Source organism: Vipera ursinii, assembly GCF_947247035.1.
Source record: "Vipera ursinii genome assembly, chromosome: 13".
In the NCBI taxonomy this organism is placed as follows: domain Eukaryota; kingdom Metazoa; phylum Chordata; class Lepidosauria; order Squamata; family Viperidae; genus Vipera; species Vipera ursinii.
The window spans coordinates 11001355-11021038 of NC_139526.1; the positions used below are offsets into that span (position 1 = coordinate 11001355).

The 19684-nt window shown below is 44.9% G+C and overlaps 1 protein-coding gene across 3 annotated transcripts; it reads left to right on the forward strand.

Annotated features, from left to right (window-relative positions):
* The first annotated feature begins 5199 nt into the window (after positions 1-5199).
* DECR2 (2,4-dienoyl-CoA reductase 2) lies at positions 5200-17178 on the forward strand. 3 transcript variants are annotated; one of them, XM_083372970.1, is made up of 10 exons: positions 5200-5219; positions 7386-7531; positions 8089-8157; positions 9168-9219; positions 10613-10748; positions 11458-11582; positions 12841-12934; positions 13609-13713; positions 15060-15248; positions 16698-17178. In XM_083372970.1, exons 2-10 carry the CDS (start codon positions 7434-7436, stop codon positions 16730-16732), a joined length of 903 nt encoding a protein of 300 aa, XP_083229096.1. In that variant the 5' UTR covers positions 5200-5219; positions 7386-7433; the 3' UTR covers positions 16733-17178. The 3 variants fall into 3 exon arrangements, with proteins under 3 accessions (XP_083229096.1, XP_083229097.1, XP_083229098.1); XM_083372971.1 differs by lacking the exon at positions 5200-5219 and adding an exon at positions 6639-6707; XM_083372972.1 differs by lacking the exon at positions 5200-5219 and having other exon boundaries at positions 6797-7531; positions 15060-15265.
* Positions 17179-19684: the final 2506 nt, after the last annotated feature.

Here is a 19684-nt window from a genome sequence, read left to right on the forward strand (position 1 = left end):
CTTTCTTTCTTTCTTTCTTTCTCTTTCTTTCTTTCTTTCTTTCTTTCTTTCTTTCTTTCTTTCTTTCTTTCTTTCTTTCTTTCTCCTCTCCCTCTCTTTCTGAGCAGAGCACAATTCTACTATTCTCTGAATTAGATTTAGTGAAGGTTTGTTTTGCTTTGAATCAGACTTTTTCTGCTTATCTGTTTCTGCTGGAAACAGATTTAGCAGCCTCTCTTTTCCATGGTTCTTATTCTCTAGTCAGTTTCACGATCAATTTCCCTGAAAACCTGGTCTAGTCAGTTTCAAAATCTCTTGGATGGTTTTTTCAAAGCAGATACAAAATTCCAAGCTTCATTTTCCCCCCAGTTTGTATAAGGACCATATAACGTCTGCAGCATTCTCCCACCAGCTGGTACTATAGCATTAAAATTTACAATATCTAGAAGGAACAGGTTGGCCTAGTGGTTATGACACCAGGCTAGAAAACCAGGAGACAGTGAGTTCTAGTCCCCCTTAGAGATGAAAGCCAGCTAGGTGACTTTGGGCCAATCACCAGGAGATGGTGAGTTCTAGTCCTGCCTTAGACAGGAAAGCTGGCTGGGTATTTTGGGCCAATCCTTTTTTCTCAACCCAATCCACCTCAATGGGCTGTTGTTGTGAGGAAAACAGGAGTAGGAAGGAATTAGATATTAGATATCGTCGCCATCTTGAGTAACTTATAAAGTAATAGGTAGGATTAAAAACATCTAAATAAAAACAAACTAAAAACTCATTAAAGCAGTGGTGGCGAACCTATGGCACGTGTGCCAGAGGCAGCACTCAGAGCCCTCTCTGTTGGCACGCGTGCCGCCGCCAGCAACAGATCTATCAGGCTGCCACCACTGCCCAGAGCAGGAGCCCTGCCCAGCACAAAGGAGGCGAAGCAGCCGACTAGCAAGCTCGCGTAGAGCAGAGGTCACCAACCATTGTCGATTGGCGGACTGGAAGAAAAGGGAGGGGGAAGCATTTTACATGCGTGTGTGTGTGCACGGGAACGTGAGCATGCAGCTGCTGCAAATGGGGCGGGGCTAGTACCTGCATGATACTCACTAGCCCTGCCGTATTCTTGCGTGGTGCAGTGCCTTATATCTGCACCCGACGCCGCTGCCGTATTTGCGCCTTGCAGCACGGTGGCCCATTTTTGCGCCCCTGTTTTTTGGGGTGCCAGAGGCAGCACTCAGAGGCGCCTCCCTGCTCCCCCCAAGGGCACCACAATGCTGATGCGGCCCCTGGCACTTTGCGATAAATAAGTGGGTTTTGGGTTGCGGTTTGGGCACCCGGTCTCTAAAAGGTTCGCCATCACTGCATTAAAGATAAAGGTAAAGGTTCCCCCGCACATGCGTGCTAGTCGTTTCCAACTCTAGGGGCCGGTGCTCATCTCCGTTTCAAAGCCGAAGAGCCAGTGCTTGTCCGAGGACGTCTCCGTGGTCATGTGGCCGGCATGACTAGACGCCAAAGGCGCACAGAACGCTGTTACCTTCCCACCGCAGTGGTCCCTATTTTTCTACTTGCATTTTTACGTGCTTTCGAACTGCTAGGTTGGCAGAAGCTGGGACGAGTAACAGGCGCTCACTCTGCTACGTGGCACTCGGGATTCGACCCGCCAAACGGCCGACCTTCTGATCGACAAGCTCAGCGTCCTTACCCACTGAGCCACCGCGTCCCTATATCATTGCATTAAAGCAATGCAAATAAGGGAGAAAATTACAGTGTTAAAGTGACAGAATGAGTTCGTGCAGATTCACCTCAAAGTCTGACCCACGCGTTGGATTTTAGATGCTGTAAACAATCAAACGTAAGTGTTATATTGCCGTCTTCAGTCCCTTGAGTCACGAGGGACAAAAGTCACATTCCAGAAGACCGCCTCCATTCCAAAAGGTTTACTTTACATAGGGCAAGAAGAACCCAACCCATGCCAGTGCTTCCAGGGGTTAGAAGTGATGGACCATGCTAGTTTACTTTCGCTTCCTCACAGGAAAGGAGAACGGGGTAAGGTCTCCATTTCCCAAAGCTGGTGCAGACATTTGCATTGGTCAGGCTCATCCTCCTTGTCCTACTGGAGAAAAATGAAAAACGGAAGGAAGTCCTTTTAAAAAAAAAAAGGGTTGAGACGAAAACTTGCATCCCATGATATCCATATACTAGACTAGAGGGTCACATGAAAACCGCTAAAGAGAAAACAGACCACTTTCAGAGCTGGTAACAAAGGGCCAATTTGCAGTTGCGAGAGACCATCCGGGTGAAGGAGACCGCTTCGAACCAACACACACAAAACCTACTCGTGTCCCACTAAATGCCCCTTTATGCCCCTTCTAAAATGTTTTGTAAGACGAAACCAACTTCTTCTGCCATAGGGCAGAAGACCTTAAGACTTTTCTAAAAAAAAAAAAATTACCATTGCTCCTCTTTGTCAGGGGTCTCCAAAGTTGGCAAATGGAAGACCTGTGGACTTCATCTCCCAGAATTCCCCAGCCGGCCATTTTTGTTTGATTGTTTATGTTACCTAACACCCAATGCGTGGGTCAGGCTTTGAGGTGAATGCTGGCTGGGGAATTCTGGGAGTTGAAGTCCACAGGTCTTCAAGTTGCCAAGTTTGGAGACCCCTGATTTTTTGTCTTGAGGTCAGGACCCTCTGCTCATCCGTTAGCCAGCAGAGGGACTTTGGGCGTTTGGAGAAGTGAGGATGTGGCCACAGAGCCTGAACTGACCACTAGTGGTCTTCTCCCACTGAAGACCACCTCCACCATCAACATCTTCAGCAAAGTGTGGTAGATTTCACACACCAAAACAGCTGCAGTCCTTTTTGGATGAAGAGGGGGGGAAACATCACTCACACAACTAAGGATGGTGTAAAGCTGCTTCTTGGCTAGGTTGGGGATAAGATTTGAGTTAAACGTCTTATAATAAACAATAATAAATCTAACATCTAATGATAATGATAAATTTAATAATAAAAAAATATTTTAAAAGGTGGGATTAAAAAGCAAATAATAAATACACAAGTTTAAGGCCCCGCTAGAGGGACAAGGTAGAAAGGAAGAGATTACCCAGTGGGTGTGTTTGTCCTTAGATGGAGGTTCTGAGTGGAATCCAGATCAAATGTTTGCTTATCTCAGCAACTCCCTCTGTTTCGAAAGCCTGTTTAAGATGTCCTGGTTTCCACCCCGTTTGCATCTGAACTTTGTCTTGCAAAGCTTTCCTCTTTCTGCTTCGATTTCTTTAAAACATATTTAAGTGGTGATACATTATTGAAATAATGCAAGATCCTGTTTTTTTTAAGGATCACATGAATATCTAATGTTAATTAATGTTAATTAATTTAATTTAATTTTAATCCCATTTATATCCCGCCCTTCTCCGAAGACTCAGGGCGGCCTACAATCTAAGCACAAATCAAATGTGCTTAGCAATAGCCTTCATTCTATGTATATGCCTGCTTATTAGGGCTTTCGCCCCCCCCCCAAGCAGCATTAAAAATAGTAATAATAATGGCTATCTATTGTTAATCGTTACTCGTTAATTGTTGTTACTCGTCCCAGCTTCTGCCTACCTAGCAATTTGAAAGCACGTAAAAATGCAAGTAGAAAAATAGGGACCACTACGGTGGGAAGGTAACAGCGTTCCGTGCACCTTTGGCGTCTAAGTCATGCCAGCCACATGACCACGGAGACGTCCTCGGAGAAGCGCTGGCTCTTCGGCTTTGAAACGGAGATGAGCACCGGCCCCTAGAGTCGGAAATTACTAGCACGCATGTGTGGGGGAAACTTTACCTTTACCTTTTTATTGTTAATCTGTGTGCAAAACCTCAGTTCCTTATTCACTGATTAGATGATATGGTTATAATATTGAAAAAAAATGCTTAAATTTGATATGGACACCATAGCAAACCAACTGCATTTTCCTCGTCCTCCAAATCTTGTTTTTCTTCTTCTCTTCCTGAAGGTTTTGTAATCCTCCAGATCACAGTTGTGAGTTAAGTGGGATTTCCTGGCAACTGAAAAATGCATGGCAATAGGATCTTGGTTCCGCCTCCTCCTCAGGCTACGTTGGAAAGCCAGGAGCAGAGCATTCCTTTGGCCATACCAGGGGTAGGCAACCATGGCTCTTTTATGACTCATGGACTTCAACTCCCAGAATTCCTGAGCCAGCTGGCTGAGGAATTCTGGGAGTTGAAGTCCATGAGTCATAAAGAGCCGAGGTTGCTGGCCTAGGCCTCTTTATGACTGGTGGACTTCAACTCCCAGAATTCCTGAGCCAGCATGGCTCAGCTTGGAAACCTCCCTTTCCCCTCAGCGTGGCTGGCTCAGGAATTCTGGGAGTTGAAGTCCATGAGTCATAAAAGAGCCAAGGTTGCCTACCCCTGGGCCATACCAAGGTCTCCAGATGATCAAGGACACAAGTGACCAACAATGCCCCAAATGTCCTTTTTCCAAAAGGCAAAAGGACTTTCCTGGTTTTTTCCACCCCCACCCCCCCTTGAAAACACTTCACTTCTCATTTAAGAAGCTTTTTCAATTCTAACAGAAGTGAAACCAAGGAAGTCCAGTTGCCTTTTGGAAAAGCACCTTCGGGACAACCATGACCTCGGATGATTGAGAATCTCCATAGAAGCCACTTTTCTCAACTTGCAACCACCAGCCTAGAAAAACCCTACGCAGCCCGTTGTGCAATCAAGAAGACTCCCAGACTTTGTGAATATTCCTTTTTTTTTTCAAAAAAAAAAAAATTAGGTCTAATGAAGAAATTGCCCAATAGGATTCTAAGCAAGGCATCTCTCTTCGACAACAAGAGAAGGACCAACCTTAGGATGCGCCACTGAACCGAGCGCCTCCTAGTCCAGGGGTCTTCAAACTTGGCTCTTTTATGACTTGTGGACTTCAACTCCCAGAATTCCTCAGCCAGCGTGCCTGGCTGAGGAATTCTGGGAGTTGAAGTCCACAAGCAGCGGTCTTCAAACTTGGCTCTTTTATGACTTGTGGACTTCAACTCCCAGAATTCCTCAGCCAGGCAAGCTGGCTGAGGAATTCTGGGAGTTGAAGTCCACAAGTCATAAAAGGGCCAAGTTTGAAGGTGCCTGTCCTACCTAGTCTTTCAAACAAGGAACTACCATTCCCGGCATGCTTTGGGGGGGGGTTCAGCAAAGCGCGCAGGCGCACCGGAGAGAAGCGCAACTCGCTAAGAAGCTGCTTAGACGAGAGGTGATTTGGAAAGGGGGGAATTGTTGGGGGTGGGGGGGTCGGGAATGCCGAGGAGGAGGAGGAATTGAGGAGTGGGGAGGGGGGCAAAGCACCCCTAATTGCACCCTTCTGCAAACCCCCCCCTCTGTGCGCTGGGGCTGCAAATCCCACTGTCTGTTGCAAGCGCGGGCGGGGATAAGGGGCATTGTAGTCCCAGCTCATTTGGTTCGGCGGAAGGCTCCTCGCTGGAAGCAAGCGCTCGCAATTCCCGGGCAGGGGACATTTCCCCCCCCAACCTCCATTTCCCGGTCTCCCCAGTGCATGTGGGGTGCCAGCCCAGGAGCCTCGGGAAGGCAGGAACGGGAATGGGGTTCAGACAAGCTTTTGCAACCTGGCGCCCTCCGGTGATGGGGAATTGAACCGCGGCCTCTCGGTCATTTCCAGCCAGCTGCGCGAGGTGGGGACGGCGGGAGCTTTAATCCTAGCCGAGGGAGGGGCAGGGCTGCCCTCCCCCAGGGAAAAACCAATTTGGGGTGTGTGTGTGTGTGTGTGCACGCAAAAAAGATTCACAGCTTTCTTTAGAAGACCATATAGTAGCTGTGACTAGGGGGGGCCTTCGCCCAGGTTCGCCTGGTGCGCCAGTTGCGGCCCTATCTAGACCGGGATGCCTTGCGTACGGTCACTCATGCGCTCACTCATGCGCTCGTCTGGACTACTGCAACGCTCTCTACATGGGGCTACCCTTGAAGACCACTCGGAGGCTCCAGCTGGTACAGAATGCAGCCGCGCGAGTCGTGTTGGGGGTCTCCCGACACTCCCATGTTACACCTCTGCTCCGTGAGCTGCATTGGCTTTCAGTTGTCTTCCCGGTGAGATTCAAGGTGTTGGTAATGACCTACAAAGCCCTACGTGGTATGGGTCCGGAATACCTCGGGGAGCACCTGCGGCCGGCGTCAACTTCCCTCCGCCCAGTGCGCTCCCACAGAGAGGGCCTGCTCAGGGTGCCACAGGTCAAAGAATGCCGACTGGTGACCCCCAGGGGGAGGGCGTTCTCTGTGGGTGCGCCGGATTTATGGAACCATCTTCCGGTCGAGCTCCGGATGGCGCCTGACCTCCGCTCCTTCCGGCGCGATCTCAAAACCCACCTTTTCGAACAAACTGGCCTGGCCTGATGGGATGGGGTCAGGTTTTATTAATGTGTTTTAACCTACTTTTAATGTGTTTTAACTTATTCGTGGGCATTTTGTTTAATCGTTTTTAATTTTTGTATCTTGTTTTTGATATGTATTGCCCTGTTCACTGCCCTGAGTCCTTCGGGAGAAGGGCAGTATACAAATTTAAATAAATAAATAAATAAATAAATAAATAAATAAATAAATAAATAAATAAATAAATAAATAAATAAATAAATAAATAAATATGCGTCTCATTCTCTCCTTCAGTTCAATGCCTGGATAGATGCTTCTCCATTCCTTCCTTCTCTGTGGCTCCAACATTCCTGTTCCAAAGGTGCTTTTTCTCCTCTTTTTTTGTGGGGGGGGGGAAACTTTCTTTGAAGAAGCTCCTTGGATGAGAAGCGAAACCTCTTCACAGAAAAAAAGCAGAAAGTCCAGTTGCCTCTCGAAAAAGCACCTCTGGGGACAACCGTGAGCTGGAGGACTGAGAATCTCCACATAGACACTCCCAACATTCCTCTTGCTGCAAGCCGCAAAAATAGGCTTTACCCCAGCGCTGTTTTGCAGAGAGCTGGAATGTGGGGATCCTTTTCCCCTTAAGAATTCCCCTTTCTGAAGCTGCCCCACACATTTCCCCAAAGGTTGGTGGCCTCAAAAAAAAAAACAAAAAAAGGAGGAGAAATCTAATTTTTTAAAAAGAACTTTGTAAAACTTTTTTTTAAAATGTTAAAGAAGCAGCATCTGGGCTTAAAACTTGTTTGGGTGAAAGGTGAGGATTGCAATCTGCCTTACTCACTGCAGGGATTGTGTTTGAATTGTAAAAGAGATCCCACGGATGGGGCTTCGTTTGTTTGTGTGGACTGGTTGCTGGCATGCCATGGCCCAGTACCGGTCCATAGACCGGGGGTTGGGGACTCCTGTTCTAGGTGGATAAAAATGCCAAATCAAGCTGAACATCTGGCTGAGTTGATGACAAACCATAATAATATTGTGGGTTTTCTCCCCCTCTCAGGATCAGTTGTGACTCTGCCGTGCTTCCTCTAGAACAAGCTAGCTATCCATGGCTCATCTAGGCTTTGCTTGTGAACCTCCTCTTGATGTGGACACAGATGACTGTCTTCCAGAATATTCATATATCTTCCAGCCTGACATCCTCAGGTAAGAATTCCCAAGGTGCTAGGTCTCTTTAAGGTTCCAATGAAACTGGTTGTGTGGAACCGCCTTAGCCATGAAACCAGCTGGGTGACCTTTGGCCAGTCCCTCCCTCCCTCCCTCACACACCAGCCAAACTTTACAGTGGGGTTGTTCTGGGGAAAGTAGGCGGCAATATTAGGTATGTCTCTCACCTTGAGATATATATATATATATATATATATAAAGGATGCAATACAAATATAACAACAACAATAATGCTGCCTCCAAGCCATTCCTGTCCAGTTTTGCCATCTTTCCATTTTCTGCTTTCTAGGTTTTATTTAAGAAGTTTTATTAGCCTGGATCACTAACCTGTGATAAAGAATATGATTCAATTTCCTTTTTTTTTAAACTCTAATTTTGTGAATTCTGGAATTTCTTTTCCAGTGTTTCATGCTTTTTCACTTGGAAGCCACCCAGAGTTGTTTTGGGTGTTGGGTGGTAAAGAAATAAGTATATATGTAAGCAAACTCTGTTGGTGGCTCGTGTTTCCACACGTCTCTTCCTCCTGATTTTTCTAGAGGAAAAGTCGCTTTCATCACAGGCGGCAGCTCCGGGATTGGATTCCGTGTCACTGAGATCCTGATGAGGTATGGACAGCAGATCTCTTGCAGAGTCTTCAGCTAAGACTCTGCAGCCTTCCTTTGATCTTTGCAAAAGGCTCTGGAATTTTTTTTTAAATCTTCTCCGTTTCCACGATCAAATGGTTGTCTAGTCCATTTTTGAAAAACTCTGGAGATGGAGCACCCAGGACTCCAGGAGGCAGACAGTGTCATTGATTAATTGTTCTCTGGAAATTTCCCCTTAGTTGCTCTAAACTGGAGCTCTCCTCCATAAGCTTCCATTGGTTGTCTTGCCTACAGGCGCTTTGGAAAATAGGTTGACTCCCTATTCTTTGGGGCAGCCCCTCAAATATTGGAACATGGCTATTCTATTTTCCCCAAGTCCTTCTTTTTGATGATGATGATATCCCGGTTGTTAAGAAATAATAATAATAAAGTTGGAAGGGACCTTGGAGGTCATCTAGTCCAACCCCTTGCTTAGGCAGGATACCCTATACCATTTCAGACAAATGGCTGTCCGGTCTCTTGTTAAAAACTTCCAGTGTTGGAGCATTCACAGCTTCTGGAGGCAGGTAGTTCCACTGGTTGATTGTTCTGACTGTCAGGAAGTTTCTCCTTAGTTCTAGGTTGCTTCTCTCCTTGACTAGTTTCCATCCGTTGCTTCTTGTCCTGCCTTCAGGTGCTTTGGAGAACAGCTTGACTCCCTCTTCTTTGGGGCAGCACCTGAGATACTGAACGATTGCTATCATGTCACCCCTCATGTCACCCCTCGTCCTTGTTTTAGCCTTCATTGTATGTTTTAGGCTCCAGGCCTCTTTGTTGCTCTTCTTTGCACTCTTTCCACTCTCAACATCTTTTTTATATTGTGGCAACCAGAACTGTGTTGCCAAGTGTGGCCTCATTAGTGCAGCTTCCCAGATATTTGCTTTTGCATATCTTAAACCCTCGCACTTTTAAGTAAAAAGAAATCAGTTAGCTCCTGGCCTGCTTTTGCATTCATTGGCTTCTCTGTCTGATCTTGGGAAATTTTCCTGCAGGCACGGTTGCCAGTGTGTCATTGCCAGCAGAAACCTCCAGCGGGTGTCAGAGGTGAGTGACTGCTAGAGCCTTGTATTTTTACTATCCCATTTGGGATATTAGTAGCAACTCAGTGAAGCAAGGAGGACACCCATTTTTGTGGTCTTCCAAAGATTCAGGAAGACTTGGTTGTTTTGGAAGGTCTTTAGAGCAGGGGTCTTCAAACTTGGCCCCTTGATGACTCGTGGACTTCAGCTCCCAGAATTCCTCAGCCAGCATGCCTGGCTGAGGAATTCTGGGAGTTGAAGTCCACAAGTCATCAAAGGGCCAAGTTTGAAGACCCCTGCTTTAGAGGCTGATTCTGATTGGGTCATCAGCCCAGAATGTAGATCACTGTTTCTCAAACCTGACAACTCTAAGATGTGTGAACTTCAAGTTCCAAAATGCTGGCTGAGGATTTCTGGGAGTTGAAGGGGCTGAGTTGAGGAATGCTGACTTAGACTGGGTTGGTGGCTGGGTTAATGTTTAATAACCATCATGTTATTTATATTGTAGGGAACTGTTGCATGGGTGTATACTGCTGAAAAATCTTTTTAGAATGATAGCTCATTCTATCCCTTTTCTAAGTAGCTAAAATAAAGGAAAAGATTGCCAGTTGGGAGATAAACAGAGCTGACCAGTACAATTATAGCTTTAATTTTATTAAATAAGCTTTATGGGGAAAATTAAGTTTCTGGTGGATCCTATGATACACGTGGAAAATCAATGGTCTTCTATAGTCTTCTAGCTTGATTAATGGGGAAGGATTCTGGAAGTCATCGATACTGTAGGAGGAGAATCATGTTAACTGAAAATTTCCACATATTCTTCAAGCAAAAAATAATAATCAGTGAGGTATACAAGTAGGCCTCCCTTAGCAACTCCCTCATTTAGTGACCATTTAAAATTGCATTGGTGATGAAAAAGTAACTTTATGACTAATCCTTCCCTTTGCAAGTCTGTCAAGCAAATGAAAGCTGAAACAAGATCGTATGCATAGTCACAGCTTCACTTAGTCACCACTTTGCTTAATGACCAAGTTGCCAGTCGCAATTGTGGTCACTAAATGGAAACCACCTGCGCTTACTTTCCCATGGGACTGTAGAGATGACTGTTTGGTTCTGATTTTGTATGGTTGCATCAACCCAATAAAGAATGTAAGCCTGCATTAATTGCAGAATTAGCTGGATACACCCACTCAGCGGTGGATTTATGCAGTCAGAATTGGCTAAGCGTGGAATGCTAACTTGGCCAGTAAAACTTTTTGAATGTCTCTGAAAAATAGGAGATGTTTCTTCCCAGCCCACTGCTGATCTTACGGGCCAGTTTGCTATTTTGAGACATGGTCCTTGTTTTCCCCCCCCCCCCCCGTGTCGCCTGCCAGGCAGCTGTCTGATCCCCTAAAATCTTTTATTTCCCACGATAGGCAGCCAAGAAACTCAGTGCAGCCACTGGCCAGCGATGCCTGCCCGTCAGTCTTGATGTGCGGCAACCTCAGAGCATTTTGGCGGCTGTGGATGAGGCCCTCCGAGAATTTGAGAAGATTGACATCCTAGTTAACGGTGAGGGTTTGGTTCTCTTGGTGGTTGGAAGTTCTCTCCATCTGCAAGCTTCGGACCGGGAATGAGTGAATGATGGTGGCCTCAGAAGACTGATCTTGTTGGATGCTGGAAGGTGTTGTAGTTGAACTCATAAATGGCCAAGCGTGCTGCTTCACAACACATCCTACACATCTCCTTCCCCCCCCCCCCCCAGCCTCCCAATCTTGCAGAATCAAGAAGACTGGATTTTGTGTTAGTGATTGAGTAGGGTCGACATCCACCTCAGTCCAACATCTCTTTGAGTCCTCCAGAGTGATGTTTCTCAGCCTTGACCACTTGGAAGATGCGTGGACTTCAACTCCCAGAATCTCACTTGGCTGGGGAATTCTGGGAGTTGGAAGTCCACACATCTTCAAGTGGTCAAGGTTGAGAAACACTGCTCTAGAGCATGTAATCTGACAAGGCAAACGTTATGCTGATATTTGGTTAAACCCAACACTGATAGCGAATCTCCTTGCCCATTGGACAACTTTTGCATCTAGATTAATTCCAGACATGGCTCCCTCCCTCCAAGGATCCAACACATTTGATTAATGGATGTGTTTTATCAGGAGAGCATGGCGTGCAACAGCTTTCCATACAGGGAGAAGATACGAATTCAGGCCTAAGGTTGCAACCCAACAAGTCACACCTTCTGTCTTGTTCCTTTTTCCATGGTCTTGTTTCTCAGGCGCTGCTGGGAACTTCCTATGTCCTGCTAGCTCTTTATCGTTCAATGGTTACAAAACCGTGATTGAAATTGACACCTTGGGCACCTTCAATGTCTCCAAAGTCCTGTATGAAAAATCCCTTTGGGTAAGAGGCTAATAATAATAATAATAATAATAATAATAATAATAATAATAATAATAATAATAATAATAATAATAATAATAATACATCAAGAAATTGCAGCTTCCTGCAATAACTCCAGCAAAGCTACAAAAAAACTGCGCTACTCAGAACATCTTACATTTTAAAGAGATACCTGGTTGATAGCTAGGATGCTGGCAGCAGCCCGTGTCAACCATTAGTGCCAGTCAGTTTGACTGTTCAGTTGACTGAGTTTCATGTTTTATGAATAAAAGTTTTATAATAATAATGATAATGGTAATAATAATAATAATACCTGGTTGATACCTAGGATGCTGGCAGCAACCCGTGTCAACCATTAGTGCCAGTCAGTTTGAGTGATCAGCTGACTGAGTTTCATGTTTTAGGAACAACAGTTTTATAATAATGATAATGGTTGTACTGGTAGTCCTTGACTTGCAGCCGTTCGTTAGTGACTGTTACCGCCGCACTGAGAAAAGTGACTGACGAGCAGTTTTCACACTTAACAACCGTCGCAGCATCCCCATGGTCCCGTGCTTGGCAACTGACTCATATTTATGACGGTCGCAGCAAAGTCAGTGCGGAAGCTGGATTCGCTTAATGACCGCAGGGATTCGTTTTAAGAGCTGTGGCCCAAAAAAAAAAGTTGTAAATGGGGCACAGCTCACAACTTAGCCATGGAAATTTGGGGCTTTTTCTTGTGGTCGTAAGTCGAGGATTAGGGTTGCTTCCCTTCTCGATTCCCAGTTTTCTGTCTTAATCCGCGGGCTGCTTGACTGGACTGTTAACTTCCAAGGCCAGGGGGTCCCCCAAATCTTCAACCCATCGACCCCTTCGTGAAGTTTGAAATTGTTCATCGGCCCTTAAACATTTGAAAATAATTTAACAAATAGTTTAATACTATAACTACTACTACTATTATTAATAATAATAATGCAGACAGTCCTCAACACCTCCAATTGGGACGAGAATTTCAATCGTCAAGCAAGGTGGTTTGTCATTCATACCTGAATTTATGACCTTTTTATGTCATGGTTAAATGAATCGCTGCAGTCATGGCGCCATCTTGATGGGTTTTTTTTAAATTCCTCTGTGGACACTCCTGACTGGACGTTTCGCACTGGGGGAGGTGAGGCTTCAGCCAGCCATTGGCCATTCTTTATTTCTTAATTGGCACAAGTGGTGGCTGCGAACCCTGTTGAGGTGGACCTCAACCTTGCTGCTTGCTTTATTGACTTAGGAACATGGCGGCGTCATTGTCAACATCACAGCGACCCTCAGCTACAAAGGCCAGGCTCTCCAGATGCATGCTGGGACTGCCAAGGCAGCCATAGGTACGAGGTTCAAGCATTCTGTCTCCTCCTTCTCCTCCTCCTTCTCACTTGTAGCTCTGTCCAAGGTTGTGAGCTCCTCTCCTCGCTGAGGATGATGGCTTCTCAGGAAGGAATATATTATGGCCATTGTCTCCAGCAGATCTAGCCATATCAGGGTACAACCCCACTTTGACCACTAACTCCAATCTAGCTGAGATTTTTGGGAATCGGACAAGACACCCTCTTAGTTTTGAGTACATTTTTGGATGATAGACTTTCATTTCATGGACTTTTCTTTCACTTTTTGTAAAGCCGTGAGCAGGAAGCAGCAACTAGTTGCTTCTTTCTTCTGCACAGTGATCTTTGAGAGAATCCATGATTAAAACCCTAACTCCAGGGCTTCTCCAGAAAAACCTGCGGCCAAATTGGAAAGTTGAAAAGTATAGGGAAAGTATGAAGTGTTAATTAAATCAAGTTAACTCTCCGTTCCGACCTTGTCCACCTTAGAAGGTGTACTCCAAGGCCCAAGAATATACGTTTCTGTTCTTCATGGGACCAAGACTGTGCGTCTCCAAATTATTTCATAAGCCATATTCTCTTCCTCCTCCTTCAAAAAAAAAGGGAGTTTTAATCCTGAAGTAGACTTCTCGGAACTCATGAAAGTTCTAATGTTGGGCTTTTCTGTCTCTTCACAGAGGCTATGACGAAACACCTTGCTGTGGAATGGGGGCCTCAACGAATTAGAGTGATTAGCATCGCCCCCGGTCCCATTTCGGGCACGGAGGGGTACCGTCGTTTAGGTAAGTCTTCTGAATTGAGAACAGCTTGTAACTTCTAAGAAAGCTTCTGAGATGGCTTCTAAGTCTTCTGAAAGAGCAACTCTCGAAAGGGGTGAATGCAGAGAAAGTGTGCAATGAAAATTATTCCTGGAGGATTTTTTTCTTTAAATTTAGAACACAGCAATTCCCAATTTTCTATACAACATTTGCAAAGTTGCCTATCCTTTAAACAGTTTGCAAACTAAAATAAAACGTTGATACTGTCGATTAAAATCATAATATTGAATTTGGAAGAATACAGAATTGAAAAGGGTCCTTGGAAAAGTATTTGGGAGTTGCCTGGTGCTACCCCAAAGACTTGGAGTGTGTGAACTGAGGGAGTCCAAACTAAAAGTGCAAATTAAACTGATTATTTAATACTCTCCCATTTTGGCCAACTCTCAGTGTCTGGAGCTGAGATATGGGAACTTAGAACGTTCCTCATAAAATGCAAATTAAACTGATTATACAGGACCTCGTTTCCCCCCACCCCCACCCCCTTCTCAGGCAAGACTAAAAACTTTTGTGATTTTAGAGTGGGGTTCCAATGGGAGAGAAGAACTTGTTAAATGAAGGGGTGTCCTTCAAGGTGTGGTCCAAAAAATCAAGATGGCCACAACAATGCAATTAAAATTCCGTGTGTGTGTGTGTGTGTGTGTGTGTGTGCATAAAAAACAGATATTGTAGTTTCATTCATTCATCCATCATATTTCTATACTGTCCATCTCACCTAGGTGACTCTGAGATGCTTACAGTGAAAACATGTCACAAAATTGTTGTTAGTTGCGAAGTCGTGTCTGACCCATCACGACCCCATGGACAATGTTCTTCCAGGCCTTCCTGTCCTCTACCATCTTCTGGAGTCCATTTAGACTCACACCTCCTGCTTCAGTGACTCCATCCAGCCACCTCATTCTCTGTCGTCCCCTTCTTCTCTTGCCCTCAATCTTTCCCGGCATTAGGCTCTTCTCCAGTGAGTCCTTCCTTCTCACTAGGTGGCCAAAGTATTTGAGTTTCAACTTCAGGATCTGGCCTTCTAAAGAGCAGTCTAGGACTGACCGGTTTGAACGCCTTGCATGTCATGAAGTACGAAAGCATAAATAAGGGCAACATTATAATCAGAATTAAAGATAGGGTTACAGATGGAGAGAACACCCTCTTGACATCAGTCTTCCCCAGGTTTGCCTCACAATGGCACTGTGGTGGCCGCCATCTTGATTTTTTTTGGACCACACCCTGTGAAGACCACTGGAGTGATGTACGGGCTGATGTCCTTCCATGCTCCTGTTTCTTTAATGGGCCAAGATTATGCTGTTCCTTTGTTCTAGTTCCATCCAACCTGGACTCCAATCAGTACTTCCGGAACATTCCCCTTCAACGAGTCGGGAACAAGACGGAGATTGCTCACAGTGTCCTCTATCTGGTTAGCCCCCTCTCCTCGTACGTGACCGGCACGACACTTGTGGTGGACGGCGGAGACTGGATGACTTCGGAGAATTCGTTTCCCTCACTGTTGGGTATAGCTAAGCTATAGGTGAAGTTTCTTTCCCGGTCGGTGACTTTACAAGGGGGTTCTCCCTTGAGTCAGCCTCAATTTCTGGTCCATGTTTTGTTCCTTGCCGTAGCGGAGAATCGATTGGCTCCAAACGTCTGGAATGTTTTTGGGGTTTTTTTTGTGGGGAGGGGTTTTCCTAAGCCTGAGCAGACTTGACCTGGCTTAGCTTACCCTAACCCAAATCATCTTCAAGAAAAATGGAGGTTGAGATGATGCAGATTGAGACGAGAAAGCCCTAAAGAGAGAGGGTGATTTCCAAAAGGGAGATGCCTACCATTATAGCAAACAAAAGTGGCGGGATTGCCTGGTTCTTCACTCATACCCCAGCCTGTTTTCATGTGAAATGCTAGCCAACATCTCGGGGAAAGTTAGCCATTTTTCAAGTTCGCTATAGAATCGGAACATAACCTTTACACAACAGTCCTATGAGGTTGGCCAGTAGTGTGCTCTTAAGCCTTGTAGAAAATGAAAGGATTAGGAGATGTCTGGGTTTCAGGTCTTTGATCATAATGCGTTTATGGGTACAGTTAAGCTCTCCATGTCTAGGTTCAAACTTAAAATTCTAAGTGTCAGGCTCCGAAGACCAAGAAATGCAAGCAGAGTTTCTTCTAAACCGTTTCCTTTACTGTTCCTCACCTATAGACAGAAATATTGCCAAACTAAAGCAAACTATTTGCACCATTAATAATCATTATAGAGTCGTCGTGGCACAGTGGCTAGAATGCAGTATCGCTGGCAAACTCTGCCCACAGTCTGAAGTTCGATCCTGATGGGGCTCGAGATTGACTCAGCCTCCCATCCTGCTGGAATCAGTAAAATGAGGAGCCAGATTGTTGGGGGCAAGATCTGACATTGTAAACTGTCCGGGAAAGAGTATATATTGAATTACAGTATCTTTCTCCCAGTCAAACTATATAAACTTAGCTGTCTCTTTATCCTCTAGAATGCAGCCCCTCCCTCCTGGGAATCCAGACTACATTCCACTGCATAAGAGAATTTATTTGTCTTTTGGTTTAGTACAGTACAGTGTTTTCCAAACTTTGCAACATTAAGATGGGTGGACTTCACTTCTCAGAATCCTGCTGGCTGGGGTATTCTGGAAGCAAAATGTCTTCTTCCTCAGAAAAAAAAAACAGTCCAGTTGCCTTTTGGAAAAACACCCATAAGATAACCATGACTGAGAATTTCCACAGATTCTCTTATCTGACCGTTGTCTAGACTGCTGCTCTTCCTCCAGTCTCCCAAGGTCACTTCTACATACCATTACTCCCCGAATCTACTTTTGGAGTTCCAGAATAAGTTTTATTTGAAGGTCATTTCTCTACTTGGATATTTCTTGTTTTCCCATTCAGATTTCCGTTCCACCTATTTGAATGTTCCAATCACTTCCTGTCTCATTGTTTTGTTACAGATTTCTGGAGCACGGAGCTAAAGAGAGATACATGAGAAAAAGATCAACATTTTAAGAAAGGCGAGCCGTCTGTGGCAACGTACGGATAGTAGCCACTCACCTTTCCTAGTTTCAAGGTAGTTTAGACAACCCGGGCCATGCTGGTTTGTAAGATGGGTCTTCATCGCACAAAAATTGGTGATGGTGGCACAAAAAAATCCTACAGACTGAATCCTGTTCACCCACCAGCCTGGACTATGCCACCGGAAGGGTGGTTGAGGCTGAAGTCCTACCAGGGGCAGAAATAACTTTGATTATGATTTGATTGGTTTGTTAAGCCTTTGTATCATTTGCCTCAGATAAGATGCTTCCAATTCATTCCCAAGCACAATGTTCAGTCCCTAATGGCGAGTCTACAACTGTCCAGCTCTTGCTGTGTGTGGCATTATCTGCCCCAATCGCCCTGGTCCACTCCCCTAACAAATAAATACTCCACTTTTCAACAAACTCCCTTTTTACAACCCTGTAATCCCTTCATTTGGGGTGGAGTCAGGGCGACTGTATGGAGCTGAGCATTTACTGGCTGGATGCCCTTCCTGATGCCACGGGGAAAATCTCGTTCGTTTGTCAGCCCATTCATTTGCTGTTCTGGGGAAAGATTTGCATCGTGATGCCAAGATGCGCTTGATGGAATAATGTAGCAGCGGTCAACGCTGAATTCTTCCGAGGGGCTGTATTTTTATTTTTATTTTCCTGGCTACTGGAGGCCACAGGAAGGTTGCTTAGAGCAGGACTGTCCAACTTTGGCAAATTTAACAACTGTGGACTTCAGCTCTCAGAATTCTGTGCTGGCTGGGGAGTTCTAGGTGTTAAAGTCCACAGCTCTTAAAGTTGCCAAGATTGAACACACACACACAGACACACACACACACTGGCTTAAAGAGTGACATCAAAGTTTGTAGCCTTTTTTAAAATAGTCGTGGTGTTGGGAAACTTACACAACATTCATGCTTAAAACACGAATGTGCCTCTCCTAACCCTTTCCCTTCCTTCCAAAATTATCTTTTTGGAACTGAAGATTTTTTTGGGGGGGCCATTATTATAGTGGCAAACACCATTCTGAAACAGGATCCCATCTCTTCGGTTCATCCCACATAAATGCAAATAATGTTTTAAGGCTGCTTTTGGGATGCGTGTGTGTGGGAAATAGATGTCTCCTCCCCAAATTTACGAATGCTTCCTTGGGGAAAGGTACTGTATTTTTATAGCCTTGGGTAAGAAATGGAACTTCCACGACCAGGGATAGTCTATCTGAAAGCCAGTTTGCGAAGAAGGAATCGCTGTTTGCTTTAAAAGCATCTGGCTTGGAAACCTGAGGGGGTGGGGGAGTGCAAATGAGAATGTCAGACCCCCATTGCTCATGTTGTCTTCCCCCCAACAGGTGCCCCCCCTGCCTTTCCCGGGTGGGTTTCTGCCTTCTCTGTCAGCGAGTTTTCAAGTGAACCGTTGCTAAGCAATTAATCCTTCCTTCTCTCCGGAGCCAATGGGATTCCTGAAGCTGCCACTCTGCAATTCTTTCCGTAGCTATAGTAACAGGCAGGTGCCAGAGGCGTGGAGCATCCCTTGTCTTCAAGGATGCAGGCTTTAGACGGGCGCTGGGAACCAAGAGCATGCTGGTCCTTTTCGCACGGAGGGAAGGATTTTGTCCAGGTCCCACAAATTGTTTGTTTAGAAAGAAAGAAAGAAAGAAAGAAAGAAAGAAAGAAAGAAAGAAAGAAAGAAAGAAAGAAAGAAAGAAAGAAAGAAAGAAAGAAAGAAAGAAAAAGAAAAAAAGTGTTGCGAATGATTTAGCTCCGCGCTAAATCCTGTGCTTATACATCATGCAGGCAGTTCGGAGGAAAAGTCAAGAGTTGACGTGGGCGTGATGGCACATAACTCTTGATTTATTTCAAGATTTATAAGACCTCTCGTTAGATTGGGTGACTCTGGACAGCGTGCAACATCAACACGCCGTCGTCTTTGTGGTCACAAAGAGCCAAAGATATAAATAGAAAATCCAAACGATAAAATTCACCCAATTCCGACAATCAGAGTAAATCATAAGACCCTAAATTGGCTTCTTGGATATGAAAGCACCTTGCAGAGTCCTGTCTGGTTCAAATTTTAGACTGCAAATGCTGTCACCACCTTGTCTGGTCAAATTCCATATTTATGAATAGCTCTTTAGAAAAGGATAGTGTGTTTGCATGTTTGTATGTGTGTGTGTGTATATATATATATATATATATATATATATATATATATATATATATATATATATATATACACACACACACACACACGTATGTATATATACACATACATACACATACGGTACATATTTGCTCAAATACAGGCTGGCATTTAACAGCATTTTAAAAGCTTTCTTTGGCCCCAAGAAAGGTGCAGTTAATCATTCAGGAATGGTTAGGAATGAACAAGCGAGGGTCAGTCCTGGCTGGGGAGAAATTAAGCAGAAATCCTGTTCTTTCTTCTTCTTTATTTTTTCCCCTTCCTCTCTTCTCAAAAACTTTTTGGAGACATGAAAATGCCTTTGAGCTCCAGGCTTGAAGTGAGAAAGAAAAACGGAGGGATGATGCTGCCGATATAAGAGGAAGAATTTTAGTGGTGTCTTGGCTGGAGAAGATACGTTAAGACTCAAGAAGAGAGGGGTGTTTGGGGGGCTCATACCAAATAAGTTACTTGAAGAACTATGTTATAATTGATGCCTGTTCTAGCTTCCCTCATTTTGCTCTCTCTCTCTCTCTCTCTGTGTGTGTGTGTGTGTGTGTGTGTGAGGTTATGTCTAGAGGCAGTGTTTTTTTTAAAGTTGGCCGCTTTAAGATGGGTGGACTTCAACCCCCAGAATTCCTCAGCCAGCCATGGAATTCTGGGATTGATTCACATATCTTAAAAGTGGCCAGATTTGAAAAACACAGACTCACTGACACTCATAGGTAGAGAACACT